The 17,932-nt window shown below is 42.5% G+C and overlaps 1 protein-coding gene across 1 annotated transcript in view; it reads left to right on the top strand.

Annotated features, from left to right (window-relative positions):
• The window catches only part of LOC145405389 (cell adhesion molecule Dscam2-like), a 67,293-nt gene extending 49,735 nt beyond the window's left edge, over positions 1–17,558 (top strand). The window contains exons 27-31 of the mRNA XM_080276795.1: positions 669–851; positions 3,544–3,755; positions 6,014–6,181; positions 11,335–11,515; positions 17,240–17,558. Coding sequence (XP_080132921.1) covers positions 669–851; positions 3,544–3,755; positions 6,014–6,181; positions 11,335–11,515; positions 17,240–17,558 — 1,063 coding nt within the window. The remainder of the gene's footprint in view (positions 1–668; positions 852–3,543; positions 3,756–6,013; positions 6,182–11,334; positions 11,516–17,239) is intronic.
• The last annotated feature ends 374 nt before the right edge of the window (positions 17,559–17,932 follow it).

Genomic DNA, 17,932 nt, shown 5'->3' with positions numbered 1-17,932 from the left:
ACATCAATTCCCTGTCGGCATTGGGTCTGGCCTTCTGTATTTTATTTTCTCTTCTAATGTCAGATAATACACTTCTGTCCCATACTTTTTTGTTCAGTGTTATATATTGCTATCACGTAATAATACTTCATATAACATGGTAACACATTCCATCGGTACAGTGGGCAGGGAGCTGATGGCGAAATATTTGTTGTGATGGATCATTATTCGTCAACAACTTTCTAATATTGGTTCACTTCTGCTGTTTCCCTGGTTATTAGTCATAATGTTCTTCTTTTCCCCTCTGTTTTATTTTTCCTTTTCTCTCTATCCTCTCATGTGCTATATAGGTGACTGTTGTGGGACTGACTAATTGATATTCATTTATAATTATTAGTAATGAAAAAGTATCTCATAGTTACCAGAAATTATCCAGACTAAGCTAATTGTAGTTCTTCCACTTAAACTTTTGCAGTTTCGTCCATTTGCAGCGTATTTCCCATAGTTCAGTGGCAGAATAAGACAGTTTAAGGCTGATTATACAGCATTTCCATAACACTTCTGTGTCAGTAGGGCTGTGTTCATGTGTTAATCTCTTATTGCAAATTAGCCTCAAAGACCGATAGATAACAGATTTAGGTCAATTTCAAGTAGAGAGGGTATAAACAACCCCATTTCCCGACCAGTAGCCAGAGCAAGAGTGTAGAGCAGAAGGGCGGGAGCGGTGAGGACGACAACGCCAGAAACTGTGAACTAACCCGTGGGGGACACCTGTACTCTCCCACGCCGACCAAGAAGCCCCGTGGGTCCCTCGCCTCTCTAAAGACGCAGGAAGATGCCACAGACTCATATGAGATTTGCCCCTATGCCACCTTCAGGTAACAATTAATCAATTAACTTTATTCCACGAGTGTAATATACAGAGACTTGATTATGTTCACAAAATAGTCAACAATACTTTGAGTGACTTGAATGTACAGTTACATAAGAGATATTGCCCTATGCCAGCTTCAGGCAACAAACAGTCATCTTTATTCCATCATTATCATTACGTAGGGTCTCATGCATCATACACACAGAAAAGCCCACAATAGTTTGAAGGATCTGAATGTACAAAGACACACGTATCTTCCCAAAATATGACGAATTCATAGCAGAAAAAATTATACCATCTGAAACAAGAACTAGTAAAGATTGGATTTTTCATTGCTTTTTGCCGGTTGTAAATTTTCTTCAGACGGAAATGGGAAGGTGGTCGTTGTTTTTTACTTCATTAATGTATCAGGTATGTTCCTGTGCCATCTTCAGGTAACATTTATCAGTCAGTTAGTCAGTCAACTCTATCAACCATCCTATCCATAGCCAGAAGCCTTATACCAGGAAGAGGTGGCCTAAAACAGATTGCATCTGTGTCATATTTTCATCTGCTGTCAGACTGCCTTTCCTCCAACTCACACCAGCTTTATGCATTAAGCTTTCCATCTTATGCTTCAACCTCTCTCCCAGTCTCACCCTCCCCACCACCTCCTCCATCTGGACCATCTCACTCACCTTTACACCATAATAATATTACAGTGCCGGATATGCACAGAATAGTCAAGAATAGTCTGAACTGACGTCAGTGCAGTTTCCTTCTCCAGAGTACATGCAGATTCAAGCTTCGAACACTATGGCAAACAACACTGAATTTGCTTGTATTTGTAAGGATCTGTTTTTTCTGGAGACTGAGCAACACATACGAATTAAAGTCAAAGCATTTGCCCAAGAATGTGTATCACCAGCCATCACTAAAAACTAGATCAATAATCATCTAGCAGTTAGAGGCATACCGGTGTTATCACAGCCTTGTCAAAATTGGAAAAAAAAAAAAAAAAAAAGTTAAGATTTCATTGTTTACTCCTACCAAGTTAAATGTCAATCTAGCATTCAGAAACCTGAATTCAGGATATTATGTTGGTGAAGGTCATTGAGTATAACAGGGATTTAAAGAATTTCTCATCGTTACCCTTGAAAAAGCCGATTTCTTCGTTGTGGGTGCGATAGAAAATGATGAATAATGGCAAGATAAAAGAGAACGTTAGATGGTATTTTTTTCTTGCAAAATCTTCTGGTAATCGGAGCATATCATCACAGCTTCACCCTAGTTATTAACAAACAAGCCATATGTCCCGGGATACTGCCCACAAAGTTTGGATACAGTTTGCCCACTTGATTTTGAGATATTTTGGGAACTCACACACACACACACACACACACACACACACACACACACAGAGGCAGGCGATTACCTTACCGGCTCGCAAGAAGGGCAATATTGGTACACAGGTTTTTGGATTTAAATAAATTACTTAAAACTTGAAATCAGTCTCCTACGCTGAACTAAAGAGTACTGTACAGTCTGCATTAAAAGTTTTGTTGTCACTCCTATTTCTGTCTCCATGACCTTTGAAAATCGGTGTGATGAATCCGTAGCAGCCAACATCGATTCACTGGACTGATTCCGAAAGTCCATGGAGAGAAAAGTGGGAGAGGGGGTAGGACTTTGTGATGCTGAGTGTATGTATATGAAACAGATTTTAAGTATCATTTTCGTAGCTAAAGAACAGAAGTTATTTACGATGCTATTCGAAAAGCACATAATTAATCTGCATCACAGTCCCCATACACTGACACGGTACACTGAATCTAAGTGGACATCGTACAGTTGGCCACACATGACCCTGGTATAGTGTCTGTGTGAAGAGGAGGTCTGGCTGCAATTTCCAACATTCAGGCACCACAGTTACTTGCTCGTTTCGGTTTACATTTGACGCCTCCCTTCATTCATGTCAGTGCCACCAACAATATATGATTACGTCATGTTTGTCAGGTGTACCAAATGCTAGACCTCTGCTACACATTGAAGCTGACCTACGTTCATATGTTGCCAGCTGTACATTGCAATCTGATCCCATAATTTGGATGACTTATTTCTTTATTATTCTATCTCCAGACGATTTTACTCAGCATAAGACTTTTCAGATATGATGTGTTAGACAAGACCTTCCTTGACCACTTCATCGATACAGAACCTTCACAAACTGAATAAAATCCTCTGGTGGTAGTAAGATTAAGCTTAATAAAATGCATCACCAGAGCTAAGAGTTTAAGCTTACAAACTTTACAGATTTTACAAATATTAACATTCAATTAACAAAAAAAATACTGATGTCTACAAAAATTAATCATGCTTGGACCTAGAAGAACCGTGCTTAGTACTGAATATATTGTGAATGTTTTCCTGATGGGAAGTCTTAAATAATGCAGTATAATAACATTTTGATGTCTAATATCAGCATCTATGTTCTTATCTTCGTTATTCCTGTGTGAAAGACATAATTACCTGGTTATTTGGTGTAAAATAGGGATATTGTATGACAGGCAGGCCTTTACGTTTAGGCTTTCAACTTGACTTTTCTCTCTTTCATCTCCTTATTCTCTCTCTCTCTCTCTCTCTCTCTCTCTCTCTCTCTCTCTCTCTCTCTCTCTCTCTCTCTCTCTCTCTCTCTCTCTCTCTCTCTCTCTCTTCTCTGCCATGCCATTTTGTTGCACTAGCGTGGGTAGTTCGGAAGGCACCTTAGAGTACGGTCTGTCCCTGCACGCACTGACCCCTCGTGACTGCCTCGATGCTCCTGTTCTTCATCCCAGTGACCGACACCCAGCCCAGCAGTCGCCAGTCTACGGTCAGGTCGGAAGGCAGCGCTCCCAGTCACACTACAAGGAGACAGGTGAGGCAGGTGTAGGTAGGCTGGCGAGGTTGAGGCAGGGGTGAGGTAGGTGTAAATAGGTAGGTGAGGGTTAGGTAGAGTGAGAGAGATGTGGGTAACCTTGCTAGGGCCAGGGAGGGGTGAGCAAGATGTAGGTAGGCTGGTAATGATGAGGCAAGGATGAGGCAGGCGTAGGTAGGTTGGTGGAGGAGAGGCAGGGGTTAGGCAGATGTAGGTAGGCTGGCGATGGTGAGACTGGGGTGAGGCAGGTTTAGGTAAATTGGTGAATTTGAGGCAAGGATGAGGCGGTGTATGTTGGCCGGTGAGGTTGAGGCAGGGGTGAGGCTGGTGTAGGTTGGCCGGTGAGGTTGAGGCAGGGGTGAGGCAGGTGTAGGTAGGCTGGCGAGGTTGAGGCAAGGGTGAGGCAGGTTTAGGTAGATATAAACATCATCAGACTCAGTGGATAAGAGAAACTAATTTAACTGAAAAATCGAATCATATTAAAGATACTGTATATTATCGCAGAGACAATCTATCTATCTATCTATTGCCAGACGCCTCAATCCCGTTTGGGGTGGCCACAAACAAATCGCCTCCAGGTCGCCCTGTCCCCCGCCATTTCACTGCCCTGCTCCCAACTCACACACCCCTCTCTCATATACCTCTCCACCCCATCCCTCCATCTCATCCTCGGCCTCCCCCTCCCTCTTCCCCCCTCCACCTCACTCACATACACTCTCTTCGTCAGTCTTTCACCCTCCATCCTCTCCACATGGCCAAACCACCTCAGTGTGACAATACTTCGCATAATATTCCAACATTCCCCCTCTTTCATTTTCCTCTCCCAGTTAATCTTCCTAAACTGAGGGAGAACTGGGTCCGTATTCACGTCGGTTAAGGAAGCTCCCTACCACCTCTTCCTTAGCGATTTGTTTTTGGATTTGGCTGGTTAATATCCTTTTGTATGCTATTTATGCAGAGTATGGCGATATTAGAAGTATTTGTATAACGCATAAGAGGACGGTAAGATGTAATAAGCCAAATAAATCGCTTAGGAAGAGGTGTTAGGGAGCTTCCTTAACCGACGAGAATACCACCATTGGTGTCGCAGCCCATGGATGACGCTCTTTGATGTGATGCGTCAGAGAGGAAAGCGATGGACGTTCCCAGTATGTAAAGCAGACGCAGTGGAATAGTTGGTGAACCCCTGACTTGACTGCTGCAAAACACTGCATGTAGAGAATATCCATCCATCCATCATCCAATCCCACAGTGCCCCATGAGGAGCGTAGAAGCCCAGGGCTAGGCAGTTGGTCCCGACATTTCAGATGAGAGCGACCAGCCTCACTCATCCCTGAGTGGCATTACATGAGCAATCAATCCCAACCATCCCTTGGATATAAATCTTCACCGGCTCAATCCGATTGGAGTGCAATAATTACCCACTACACCACCAGGCGCCAAAATTTGGTTATATGGTTACCACCCAGCGTAGTAAATGGTTTCCTGGTGTTCAGGAAACCATTTGGCATGTCACTCAGTGTAGAGTCATCCACAGGCAGAAGGAAGAGGAAAGAATGAAGGAAAGAAAGACAGAAGAGGGAGTGTAAAGTCACCCGTGGGCAGAAGGACAAGGAAAGAATGAAGGAAAGAAAGACAGAAGAGGACGGAAGGAAAGAAGGATGGAGGAGAGAAAAGGGCAGACACCCGACAGCAGCACTACATCGAGTGAGTCTGGGCATATGGTAACTAATATCTTCCAGTGCAGAATGTTGTATAAAGAATGTAAAGGTGTATGCAAAACAAATGCTGTAAAACAAATGCTGTATCATACAAGAAAATAGATGTAATAATAATAATAAAGAAATAAGGATTGGTGTACTAGAAAGCTTCCAGTCCAACGAGAATGCGTACCAGAGTAAGGCTAGATGTTATCATGTAATTCGACAGCCATAGCACATTTGTTCTAACATGATGATGATCCTTAGCCCCTTTTAGCTTAATTGACAGCCAGGTGTAGTCAGACTGGAGGGTTGATTTGACTAGTAACCAAGGAGTCTCTTTCCTACCTCATGACTAAAGCTTCATGAATTTCATATCAACACAACATAGTATTCAAGGTGTGTGAGTGGCCCAGTTTCGTCAGGTGAAAACAAATAATGATTATAAGTTTGACCCTACAATTAATCAGACTCCTTTTGGGGGATAGGGAAAGAATCATGGGACGTTTATATAATGGGTAGGAGTCATAGATAATTTGCCCACTAACCTCTGTTTTACTGCAACAGAGATCGCGTACATCAGCCGAGGTGCGGAGTACGGAAGTCGACCTAAATCAGTGCCCAGTGGAGGCCAGAGTGCCCCCGCCGCCGCCCAGGACCAGCAGAGGGCGTGGCCAGAGGATGCCAGGAAGGACACCAGGGGCCGCCACCACCGTCCCAAGAGCCGCTCCAGAGGTACAGTTGAGGAAAAAAGTTATAGTGTTCCTGCAACCACCAAACCATTGTAATGTTGTTATAACCACCAACGATGTAGTTATTTTTTCTACCACAGCACGATAAAGTTTGTGTTTGTCCCTGTCCATCTATCTGTCTATAGCCCGACGCCCTAATCCAGCAAAGGGTGGTCGCAGACAAAAAGCCTCCAAGTCGCTCTGTCATCCACCATTTGACTGCCCTCTCCCCAGCTCACTTCCCCCTCCCTCATATAGCTCTCAACTCCATCCGTCCACCTCATCCTTGGTCTTCCCCTCCCTCTTCCTCCCTCCACTTCACCTACATACACCCTCTTAGTCTTTCATTCTCATTGTAAGGGAGATGAATGCGAGAGTGTTAGATGGAGGTTTGAGCTTGGTGAATGCTGATGGTAGAGAGTGGAATCTGAATCAGCTGCTGTTTGCAGATGATACTGCACTGGTTGCTGATTCAGAGGAGAGATTGAGACAGTTGGTAGAGGAGTTTGGAAGGGTGTGTTAAAGGAGTAAATTGAGAGAAAATGAGAATAAGAGTAAAGTGATTCAGTGCACGAGGTTGGTAGAAGGTAGGGGGATAATTATTGTAGTTTTGAATGGTGTGTTGTTTGGGAAGGTAGAGTATTTTAAGTATTTAGGGTCACATGTTGCTATGGATGGAAGAATAGATGTAGAGGTGAAGTTTAGTATGAATGAAGTAGGAAAGGTGCTGGGAGGAATGAAAAAAGTGTTTCGACGTCGTTCACTTAGAATGGATGTAAAGAGAAGGCTGTATGAGGGTGTTGTGGCACTGGCTGCATTTTATGGGTCTGAAACATGGAATATGGGTATGGTAGAGAGGAAGAGTTTGAATGTAATGGAGATGAAGTGTCTGAGGAGTATGTGTGGAGTGACGCGAATGGAGCAAGTGAGAAATGATGAAGTGCGAAAGAGGTCTGGAGTTAAGCGGAAGATGGCTGATTGAGTTGAGCAGAGGGTGTTGCGATGGTTTGGGCATATGGAGAGAATGGATGAAGACTGGTTGGTGAAAAAGATAACTAGATCTGATGTGAAAGGTGTAAGGCTGAGAGGAAGACCACGAACAGGATGGATGGACAGCGTGCAGAGAGCGATAGATGCGAGAGGGATGTCTGTTGAGCAAGGAAGAGTGGCTGAGCGTGATAGAGATGATTGGAGAGAAATTGTGAATGATTAAATGGTAAGGCTGCTCAGAGGGGATATTCTCAGGCATTTGGTCTGATCAGCTGATCAGGTCAGGTGCAAGTAAGGGAATGGGTCCATTATGATGTGGCAGGGGTAAACCAGATCTGCTGTTGGGCCCTGCTTCAGATGTTGCTGAATAAGCTGCTCAGGTGACCCTCGTGCTGTGTCGTGCATTAATGATCTGTCCTTCTCCCCTTGGGGCTAAGATACGAGTAAATGTGTGGTGTGGATGAGTAAATTGGAAGTGTGTTTTCCTGTCTCTGCTACCCCCCTTTTTGCGGGGGAAGCAGGTTGCGTATATGGACAGATAGATGCTTCCATTCGTATTTCCTAGCCAGATTTCATCAAATCTCCTGCCATGGTGAGATGATGCACAGTTATCCATGCTTGTTAATTTTCTTACAAAATTTGGATAACTTATGATTATCGGTTGGCTATTTTGGTTTTAATGTTGGTAGATCATGAGTGTGTTGAAAAGGTGTAGAAAACTGATTAACATACAGTTATTGTATTTCGAAGCTGATTGTGTAAGAAATGTTTTTTTAAAATGATGTCAGATGATTTTTATTTAGGCCTAGCTGAACGTAAGTCAAAGGAGGCCATGGGAGTTAATATCGCCTAATCACAGTCTGGCTTATCTGGCCTCTTATCACATAATTCACCCATCGGGACACATTTATACCATTCGATTTAAGTATTAGCGAAAACGTGTGTGGTCTTGATGTATACTATCTCAACATTTGGAGTTTAGTACTTCACCTTAAAACTGTTAGACTCGTTCAGGTTTAGAAAATCATTTAGCATTAAATAGGAATATAAAACTGTACTCTAGAATATATAAAATCAATTTAAGAGGAGCTTGTGGAGTCACGTGGAGAGACAGGCTGACGAATGAGGATATAAAGGAGCGTTGTGGTGTTGATGTGGATGTGATAGGAAGCGTTGTGAGGAACACACTGAGGTGGTTTGGCCATGTGGAGAGGATGGAGGGTGAAAGACTGACGAAGAGAGTGTATGTGAGTGAGGTGGAGGGTGGAAGAGGGAGGGGGAGACCGAGGATGAGATGGAGGGATGGGGTGGAGAGGTATATGAGAGAGGGGGCAGAGTTCTGAGCAGGGTAGTCAAATGGCGGGGGACAGGGCGACTTGGAGGCGATTTGTTTGTGGCCACCCCAAACGGGATTGAGGCGTCTGGCAATAGATAGATAGATAGAATCTACCTTTTCTTAAAGCAGTGAGGCGTCGTCTATCTGTCTATCTATTGCCAGGTGCCTTAATCCCGTAAGGGGTGGCCACAAACAAATCGCCTCCAATTCGCCCTGTCCCCCGCCATTTCACTGACCTGCTCCCAGCTCACAACCCCCTCTCTCATATACCTCTCCACTCCATCCCTCCATCTCATCCTTGGCCCCCTCTCCCTCTCCGCCCCGTCCACCTCACTCGCATTCACTCTCATCGTCAGTCTCTCACTCTCCATCCTCTTCACATGGCCAAACCACCTCAGTGTGTTTCTCCTAATGCTTTCTATGACATCCACATCTACACCACAACGCTCCTTCACATTCTCATTCGTCAGTCTGTCTCTCCATGTGACTCCACATGCTCCTCTCAAATAACTCATTTCCGCTACTCTCACTCTCGACTTCTGTCCCTCCAACAAGGTCCAAGCTTCACTTTCATACGTTAGAGTTGGTATCACAATACTGTCATGTAGTAGCTTTTTCATTTCCATGCTCACTTCCCTGTTTTTTATCACTGCTTTCAAGGAACCAGCAACCTCTCTTCCTTGTTGTACCCTTTCAAGCACCAAACGTTGCCATCCAAGGGTGAGATTCTCCAGTAGGTTTATGATGGATTCCCTGTCGTAACTTAGATCCCATTTTGCAGGGAAACACGAGACATGGGAAGTTTCAGCTCTCTTTTTCCTTTCTCCTGCCTCAATAAAATAACATATAATACAGGCCTACTATAGTTATCCTCACGTACCCAAGAAAGAAGAAGAGACACTGGATGATTCTGTATTCCCCCTGTTGTGAGGTAGATGGGCACCTTCACGTGGTGGCACTTATATAGCTAGGTGATGGAGACGTCTCTCACCTACTTCTCCATCCCCTGAAAGGAGGATGGAGAGCTACAGGAGGATGGCAGCTTCATCCCTCAGTCCAGTGGGTTCACGCTTCAGATGAACTTGGGGCTACTACTCCTTCTAGTACTACTACTACTACTACTATTACTACTACTACTACTAATAATAATCATCATCATCATCATCATCATCATCATAATAATAATAATCATAATAATAATAATGCTACTGCTGCTGCTACTACTAATTCATTCTTCTTGTCCTTGCTTCTTCAATCTCCATGTCCTTCCTTCAAAAGCAAATCTGAGTTACGCAAGGGTGTTGCTCTTGTGTCTTTGTGACTCTCAACCCAAGGACGAAAGTTAGGACCTTATTCTCGTATGTTTAGGGGGATCTCTGGCACCTCTTCCTTAGTTATTTATTATATTGTTTAATTTCTTTTAAAATGCAAATGGTTTACATAAATAATACAAGCGAAAATTAACATATCAAGATATATTTGAGTAAGGAAGAGGATGTCAAAAAGCCAAACACCACGAGAATTTAAAACTTGGCCTACCATTCCGCTGCGTCTCCAAACTCAGGGCAAGTCTTGAATGTTCCCTTCAGATGCATCATATCAAAGAGAATCATTTCATGGGGGATCCAGGGGTGTTGCCTATTCTGTCCTGTCAACACTCTTGGTTTTTCACACTTAGTATCCAGTACCGTCCTTGTATATGATGCATCTTTAAGTGGTTATTGTGTTTATTTCTTCCACATAAATCATCCTTGCTGACAAATGTTACTCAGCTGACCCAGAGCGAGGGGATGTTGAACCCTTATTACTTTGGAAAATGATATGAGCAACACCTGAGATATATTTATGGATCAGTCCTTGCATTTGTGGCCAGAGATAAATACCAAGCCTCTCCCAGTTTAGAATTATTAGTTCGCAGAGGATAGTGATAAGTATAAGAGGTTAAATATTAGACGAATTTTTTTCCCCTACTGTAATGGATGTTGAATTTGGCTCTCAGTTGTCTTTATTATTTCTTGGAGGGACAATCTTGCATGCTTTTGGCCTTTGGTTCCTCCTTCCTTGCATAAAAAAAAAAAAGTCGTGAGCCAGTTTATAACGTTGTGACCGTTTAGGTGTGAACAAACCGTCATTTTTTAATACATTTCTGGAACGATTCGATGATGATAGAACACATGTGATCTTTGCTGTTTACTCCACTCTGCAGTGTAGGATGCTGGCTGATTGAGTCTAACAATTACTTTACTGATGTTCCATGACTGCCAGACTTAAGGGCTTGCTTACTCCTTCTGTCACTCATATTTACTTATATGGCCAGTGCTTGAGAGGGATGCCTTCACGTGGTGGTATCGGTGTTATTAGGTGGCACCACTGCCTGGTTATACAAACGTTCCTCACTTCCCTCCCTTTCCCCCAAAGGAGAAGGATAGACTGCACGAGGGCAACTTCAGCCTACAGTCCCTTGGGTCCATGTTCATGAACTTGGGACGGCAGCTACTACTACTACTCATACATACTGCAGACAGTACCCGCCTACCCTTTGTCCCCACCCCTGGCTACAAGAAAGTCATAGTCACGGTTCCACACAGAATGAAGACCTGCTGCTGGTAGTTTGAAAATATTGTGGACTTCATAAACTGCTCCACGTTTAGTCTGTCGAAGCCTCAAACTCCCACAGAATGAACACATGCAGCTAGTATTTCAGAGTTTAAGTAGACTGCACCAGTGTCTATGCGAACTGGTTAACAGGTCTTTACGTTCGGTGGGGAACTCTGATTAAGACTTTACTTTCCGGAACTGTAATAATTCTGGTTTTCTTTACCGGACTGCAGCGGACACTCCCGGTGGTGACCAAGACTCGAGCACGGAGAGTAATGATGCCAGCTCACCAGTACAGCAGCCTCGTCGATACCAGCACCAGCAGCAAGCAGCAGTAACAGCAGCAGTAGCAGCTGCTGCTGCGGCAGGAGGGCGCGTGGCCCCCCATCCGCTGCCGCCTGTCCGCCATGCCAGGTAGTCTCAGGTAGTGGAGGCTGCGCTATGTAGGTGGAGCCTGGCTGCTGCAGCCCACCACTTCCCGCCAAACACATTTTCCACATAAAGCCTTTCCACACGATTAGTGGGCAGCTGTGACCAAGCACGCTACTCATCAGTTTCTAAGCATGGTGGTGTAGCACTCTATAACCAGGGGATTAGCAGCAGGGAGGGTGCTTCAGCTGATCACGTCCACACGATCGCTTTTCATGCATTCTCCATTAAAATACTGCAAAACCAAAGGTGCCCACTGATCGTGTAGACGACCCTTTACTTTCCCATTCCTTGCCACGCACTTAACCACCTCTTTTGCTCTCACTCCCGTTGGCTCTATTCCTCTTCCTGTGTTCTTGTCCAACTTTTATTTTGTCTTTCATCTTAGCACACAGTCCTTCCTCCCTAGCTCAGGTAATTCATGCGCATTAAAAATTGTGTGGTACTATATTTTATAGTGGTATTAAGTTTTTTCATTCCTCAGCTGAATGAAATTAAAAAAAAAAAAAAGTGACTAAAAATCCCTGTAATAGACGCAGTGCATCCTCCAGCTCTTTTCTTTAGCGTTGATAAGTAACGTCAGATGGAAATGCTCAAATGTGTGTGTGTGTTTTTATCACAAACGAATCCGAAGTTTATGGAAAGGGGGCACCCTCGAATGAAGATGAAATTTTTTTGAATCAATATAGGGTGGGCCATACACTATACAACCCAGGAGCTGATTTACATGGATGCTAATGAGGCCCTAAGCATGGGAGAGGCCCCCAGTAATACAATGACAGCAAGTAGTATATATTTTTTTTTTTTTTAATGAAAAATGCAATGGAACCTTTTATGTTTTACGGTATTTGTAGTATATGTCTGCAGCCTATTGATATATGAATGTATGTATGTAACAATGCCTCTAAACAGAATTAGCCTTATGCTCAAAGTGCTTCTAATCCGCACCTCTCACAACCCAGTTTCCTTGAATTTCGGGGATGGCTCCGTCATCTTTATCAGTGTCTACCCTGCATCAATTAAACTTCTCACAACGCTTCCTGATTCATGGTGTCTTTTTTTTTCTTTCTTTCTTTTTACGTGTACTGAGTACATTATTGATTTGTAATTTTATGAAGCAGCCAAAATATTGTCGCGTGCCACCCTGCCAGAAATTACTGAAGAGAGCAGTATAAGGACCACCCTGTAGATATAGCCTTCACCATTGTTACATAATACATACAGAAATGTGGAAAAGACTTTGAAGATTTTAGTTTATAATTTGTGTTGCACTTCACATACAATATATATATATATATATATATATATATATATATATATATATATATATATATATATATATATATATATATATATATATATATATATATATATGAAGCCTCTTTGGTAAAGTGTGCGTTTTCGTACACTGAAGAACGAGGGTTCGCGCCCCGCCGGGGTAATAAACTTTGGGAGCGTTCTTCTGGCCACGTACTTCTTGGCGGACATCAGGGTGCTGTGGTTGAACCAGTGTCGCTTACTAAAAAGTATGCTTGCACCCAGTCGGCTTGTGCGGGCCGATTACACTTGGTTCACAGACCACACACACATCCAAACCCACTACCACACTACAGTTACACTTACAAGCACTTCTCACCCTACTTACAATCTCTACTAGACAGCCTAAGCCACTTGGTAGAGATACATTGGCTGTATCGTCCCCACTTCGGTCGGGATAGGCCTGTCCTGCAGTGGACACTCAAACGGCTGACGAGATTATATATATATATATATATATATATATATATATATATATATATATATATATATATATATATATATATATATATATATAAAGAGAGAGAGAGAGAGAGAGAGGAGCACCCACTAATGTTTAATAATATCCAGCTCAAGCCTGCATCATCCTTGAACATGTTTTGGGTTTCATTCACTCGGGATTTATCTTCGAAAGATCGTATTACATCTCTTGTAATATCAGCTTCCAAGCGATTAGGTGTGCTAAGCCGACTCCGTACCTTCTTTACCCCTGCACAGTAGTTGACTTTATACACTGGTTTTTCCTGTGTAGAGTACAACTCTCATGTGTGGGGAGGCTCCCCACATACAGCTTTTTTCAATAGGGTGGATTCAAAGGCTTTTTGTCTCATTAACTCTCCTCCTCTTACTGGCTCCCTTCAAACTTTGTCTCTTCACCGCACGGTTGCCTCTTTATCTCTTTTCCATCGCAACTCCCATGGTCACTGCTTCTCTGAACTGTCTGCTTGCATCCCTCCACCTCTACGACGGGCGCGTAGCACTCGTCAAGCGATAAACTATCATCCCTTTTCTGTCCAACTCTCATATGCAAGAGTTAACTGTTACTCCCAGTCCTTCATTTATGCAACGGGTCAACTCTGGAACTGTCTCCTGTCTGTATTTCCTACTTCAGACTACACATACTTTCAAACGCAATGTGTCCAGGCATCTCGAAATGGACAGATCTTGAATTTGACTCACTTTTATATTGTTTTTTTTTTTCTTGGAAGGAATTGTTTGCGGGCTCCTGGCCTTTGGTTTCTTCTTATTCGCATATATATATATATATATATATATATATATATATATATATATATATATATATATATAATATATTCTTCCCAAGATATACAGTTCATTAGAGTAGCTTTTTTATGTATCGTCCTTAAATCTCATCAGTCCAGTGACATTATTTTCCGTTTCTTCATGCATCTTACCGAAGCGTTAAAGAAGGCTATAACTAACTCCTCTAGATATTAAATCTCTCTTAAGCTAATAAAAGCGCCTGAAACTAGCAAGACTGAGGGAAAATTACATCATGGGAGGAAGGGTGTATTGTCTACCCTTTGCATGTGTAGTTAGGCCAATATCCATTCCATCGGCCATTTCCCCTGCACCCACACCCTGCATATCCTCTGCATCAGGTCTTTTTTAGTCTTTTTAGTTTTCTCCTGCTACAAAGGAATTTTAACTTATGAAAGGGTACTCGTATTGACTGAGTATGCTAATGCTATACCTCTGTTTCGAAAGATCTGTCCTGTCATAATAAAACCTTAGAAGAGGACAAGAATGGAATAAGGAAAAAGAATAAAAAAGACATCCTCTTGCCCTGTGGGAAAATTTTTCATCTCACGTCTCACACAGTCACCTCATCTGTGGCCATTTTTATTACGCTCTCCATTTTCTTCGTGTGTTTGAGTCTGGGCATAGATTTGTCAGCCCTGAGGTCCCCGAAGTGTCGCATACCTTCACATTTCATCACTTTGGATCTAATACCCACCATCAGTGCTTGAGAGAAGCTAGGTCTGTCTCATTCGGCCTCGGTGTAATGGTATCGACCTGGATGGCTTTGTGATATACTGGTGGATTATATGTCTCGGTAAAGTCCGTTCTAACGAAAATCAGATAATCGAACTGTCTCTTTCCCCAGCTTGGGATCGAGTTAACACCATTTAAGGCAGCAGATCACTTCCTTTATCGCTCGCACTGTCTCTCTATCTATGTCTATCTATCTATCGATCTATCTATATACTCTCTATCTATCTATCTATCTATCTATATACTCTCTATCTATCTATCTATCTATCTATATACTCTCTCTCTCTCTCTCTCTCTCTCTCTCTCTCTCTCTCTCTCTCTCTCTCTCTCTCTCTCTCTCTCTATATATATATATATATATATATATATATATAAATATATATATATATATATATATATATATATATATATATATATCTATCTATCTATCTATCTATATATATATATCTGCCTATGTATAGCCAGAAGCTTTAATCCTGTAAGAGATGTGCACATACAAATCGCCTTCATGTCGCCCTGTCCCCTGCAATTTCTCAGCCCTCCCCCCCAACATGCATCCCCCTCCCTCATTTACCTCTCCACTACATCCCCCCATCTCATTCTCGGTGTCTTCCTCCCTCTCCCCCCCCCCTCTCGACTTCTTTTAGTTAATCCCTCACTCTCCACATGGCCAAACCACCTCAGTGTATTTCTCCTGACGCTTTCTATCATATCACATCCACACCACAACGCTCCGTCACTTCCCTCGCTTCCACTCGCACTGGCCAGCTCATGTTTTTGGTTTCCTCAGCCCCTGCCTTCCCCACCCTCTGGCATGCAAGGAAACTATTTACTTCCTCATCCCACAGCCACTGATATTATAAACCTCACTCCCACTACGTATCATTTACTTTATCCTTGTTACTTATAGACAATTTTTTTTCAGAGTTTTCGAAGGATATTTTTCTAACTAGATGGGTTAGATATAGAATTCATTAACTCCATCAATGCGAGAGGCAAGTTTGAAAAATTGTCTGAACGTAGCAAGGAAATAATAATAATAATAATAATAATAATAATAATAATGGTAGTAGCAGTAGTAGTAGTAATGAAAATAATAATGATAATAATAATAATAATAATAATAATAATAATAATAAATACGCCTCAGGATTTAACCTTACAGTTCAGTGGTGTATGCAAGTCACCAGTTTCTGGCGATGATTTGTGGAATATCTATAATTTGGTATTTATAATTAGCCTGCATCCCACATAACAGAGTGCACCCTGCAAAAATAAAGAAAAGTTAGATTTTTCCCTCCTGTTCGTAAAAAAAAAATCATATGCTTTGGAAATTATCACAGAGAACTAATGGCATGTCCACACCCTCCTGTTCTCAGTTTTAAGAGGCTTCGTAGCACCTCTTCCTGAGCAACTTATTCTGCATACAAATATTTTCGTACGTGTTATTTATGTTTTTTAATAACGACAAAGTTTATTTTAACGGTATGTAAGAGAACACTGAGATAAAATGTGCAGAATAAATCGCTAAGGGAGAGGTTTTATGACCGTTGCACCATTCCCTTGTCTCTCTGGCTGTCTCCTTTATTTTAGGTCATAAGCTCTCACGCCTCTTGATTACCTCACAGAGATTTTTTTTTTACAGTATTAGATCTGAGACACAGGACTGTATTGCTTGTCACCTTAGATATTTCTTAATGCCTCTTCTTATGCGACTTATTTTACCTATTACGTATTTTTATAATTTTGTGCGCGACGAAGCAACGTATGTCGACACTATAATTTATGTATAGCATGAACGAGGATATACGAGTACATATAATTCGTACTGCTAGCAATAATTCACCAAGCAAAAGGTGTTACGAAGTCTCCCAAGCATGTACAATACTTCTTTAGCACCTTGTTGTTAAATTAATAAAATACACGATTTGACAGAATCAAGATTTTGATTACAGTAATTTTGAAACTCATAGCACACCAGATATTAACTTGTGTGTAATATTGTTAAGTTCAGACAGTGATTAGTATTATTATCATGTATTATAATATGTAAATTCATTAACTATATTCAGCACGTTCTAGTGTGTTTATTCTAACCCGACGAAGATCCTTAACTCCTTTCAGCGCGGGTGATAGATGCAGAATTAGTGGAAGTCGATCTGGCCAGTAACCAAGGAGACTCATTCCTACTTCATAACTTAGTCTGATCAAATTTCATGCAGCCGCGCCTAAGTATTCAGTATACATGGGTGGTGCAGTCCCCTGAAGTGAGAAAAGATATACAGTATATATATAGTGATGAAGTATTGGATAAGTAGCTTAAATCTCGCACCGTCAGTGTTAAGGTGTGTTAAGGCAGGTCGTTTCCATCCACAGAGCTCGCAGTGAGTCGTCCTCGAGCGATGGTTCTTCCCTCACCCCACCTCGACCCCTCCACCCTCCCTCAGCCTTCTCAGATTCTCGGGAACTAAGTGAGGCAGAGTGCGACCGTGAGATGTCCAAGGGTGAGGGCGGGAGGGTTAGAGGACCAGCTTCAAGTAGTAGGCACGTGGAGGAGAGCATCAAGGCAGAACTGGCGGAGCTGCTTCAACGCTATGAGCACCAGCAAAAGCGACAGGAAGAAAACAGGCAGCAGCAGCACCAGGAAAAACAACGACCGCCGGAGAATGGCAACCCCTACACTATCAACGTATAGCAATGCTGATAAATATACCATTTCCCTTACGGTTCCCTCCCCGCCACTGACACCATACCAATATACTGGATGGGTACAGTCACCATAAAAAAATCCTGTTTTCTTTCCTGCCTCCCTTTCCACGGACTTTGATATTTAGTGTGGTGAATCCGCAGCCACCGATGCTGATGACTTGGCTTTTGATTAATGTCATGAGAGACGTTTGCTGCAGATCAGCACATGCATATTAAAATGTGTAGAGAGAGGGGCGAGACAGGCGACAGAACATTTGATGTTGACTGTACACTCGAGGGGCCCTAAAAACTGATCCATCCCAGCCGACCCAGAGACGAAGCCCGGGTCTTTTCTGGACGAAGAGTCACCCAAACCATCAA

Source organism: Coenobita brevimanus, chromosome 66 (genome assembly GCF_032717465.1).
Source record: "Coenobita brevimanus isolate Jiangsu-jjx chromosome 66, ASM3271746v2, whole genome shotgun sequence".
Taxonomy (NCBI): domain Eukaryota; kingdom Metazoa; phylum Arthropoda; class Malacostraca; order Decapoda; family Coenobitidae; genus Coenobita; species Coenobita brevimanus.
Note: the sequence above shows the minus strand (reverse complement) of the source record. Positions and strands in the feature narration are given on the sequence as shown.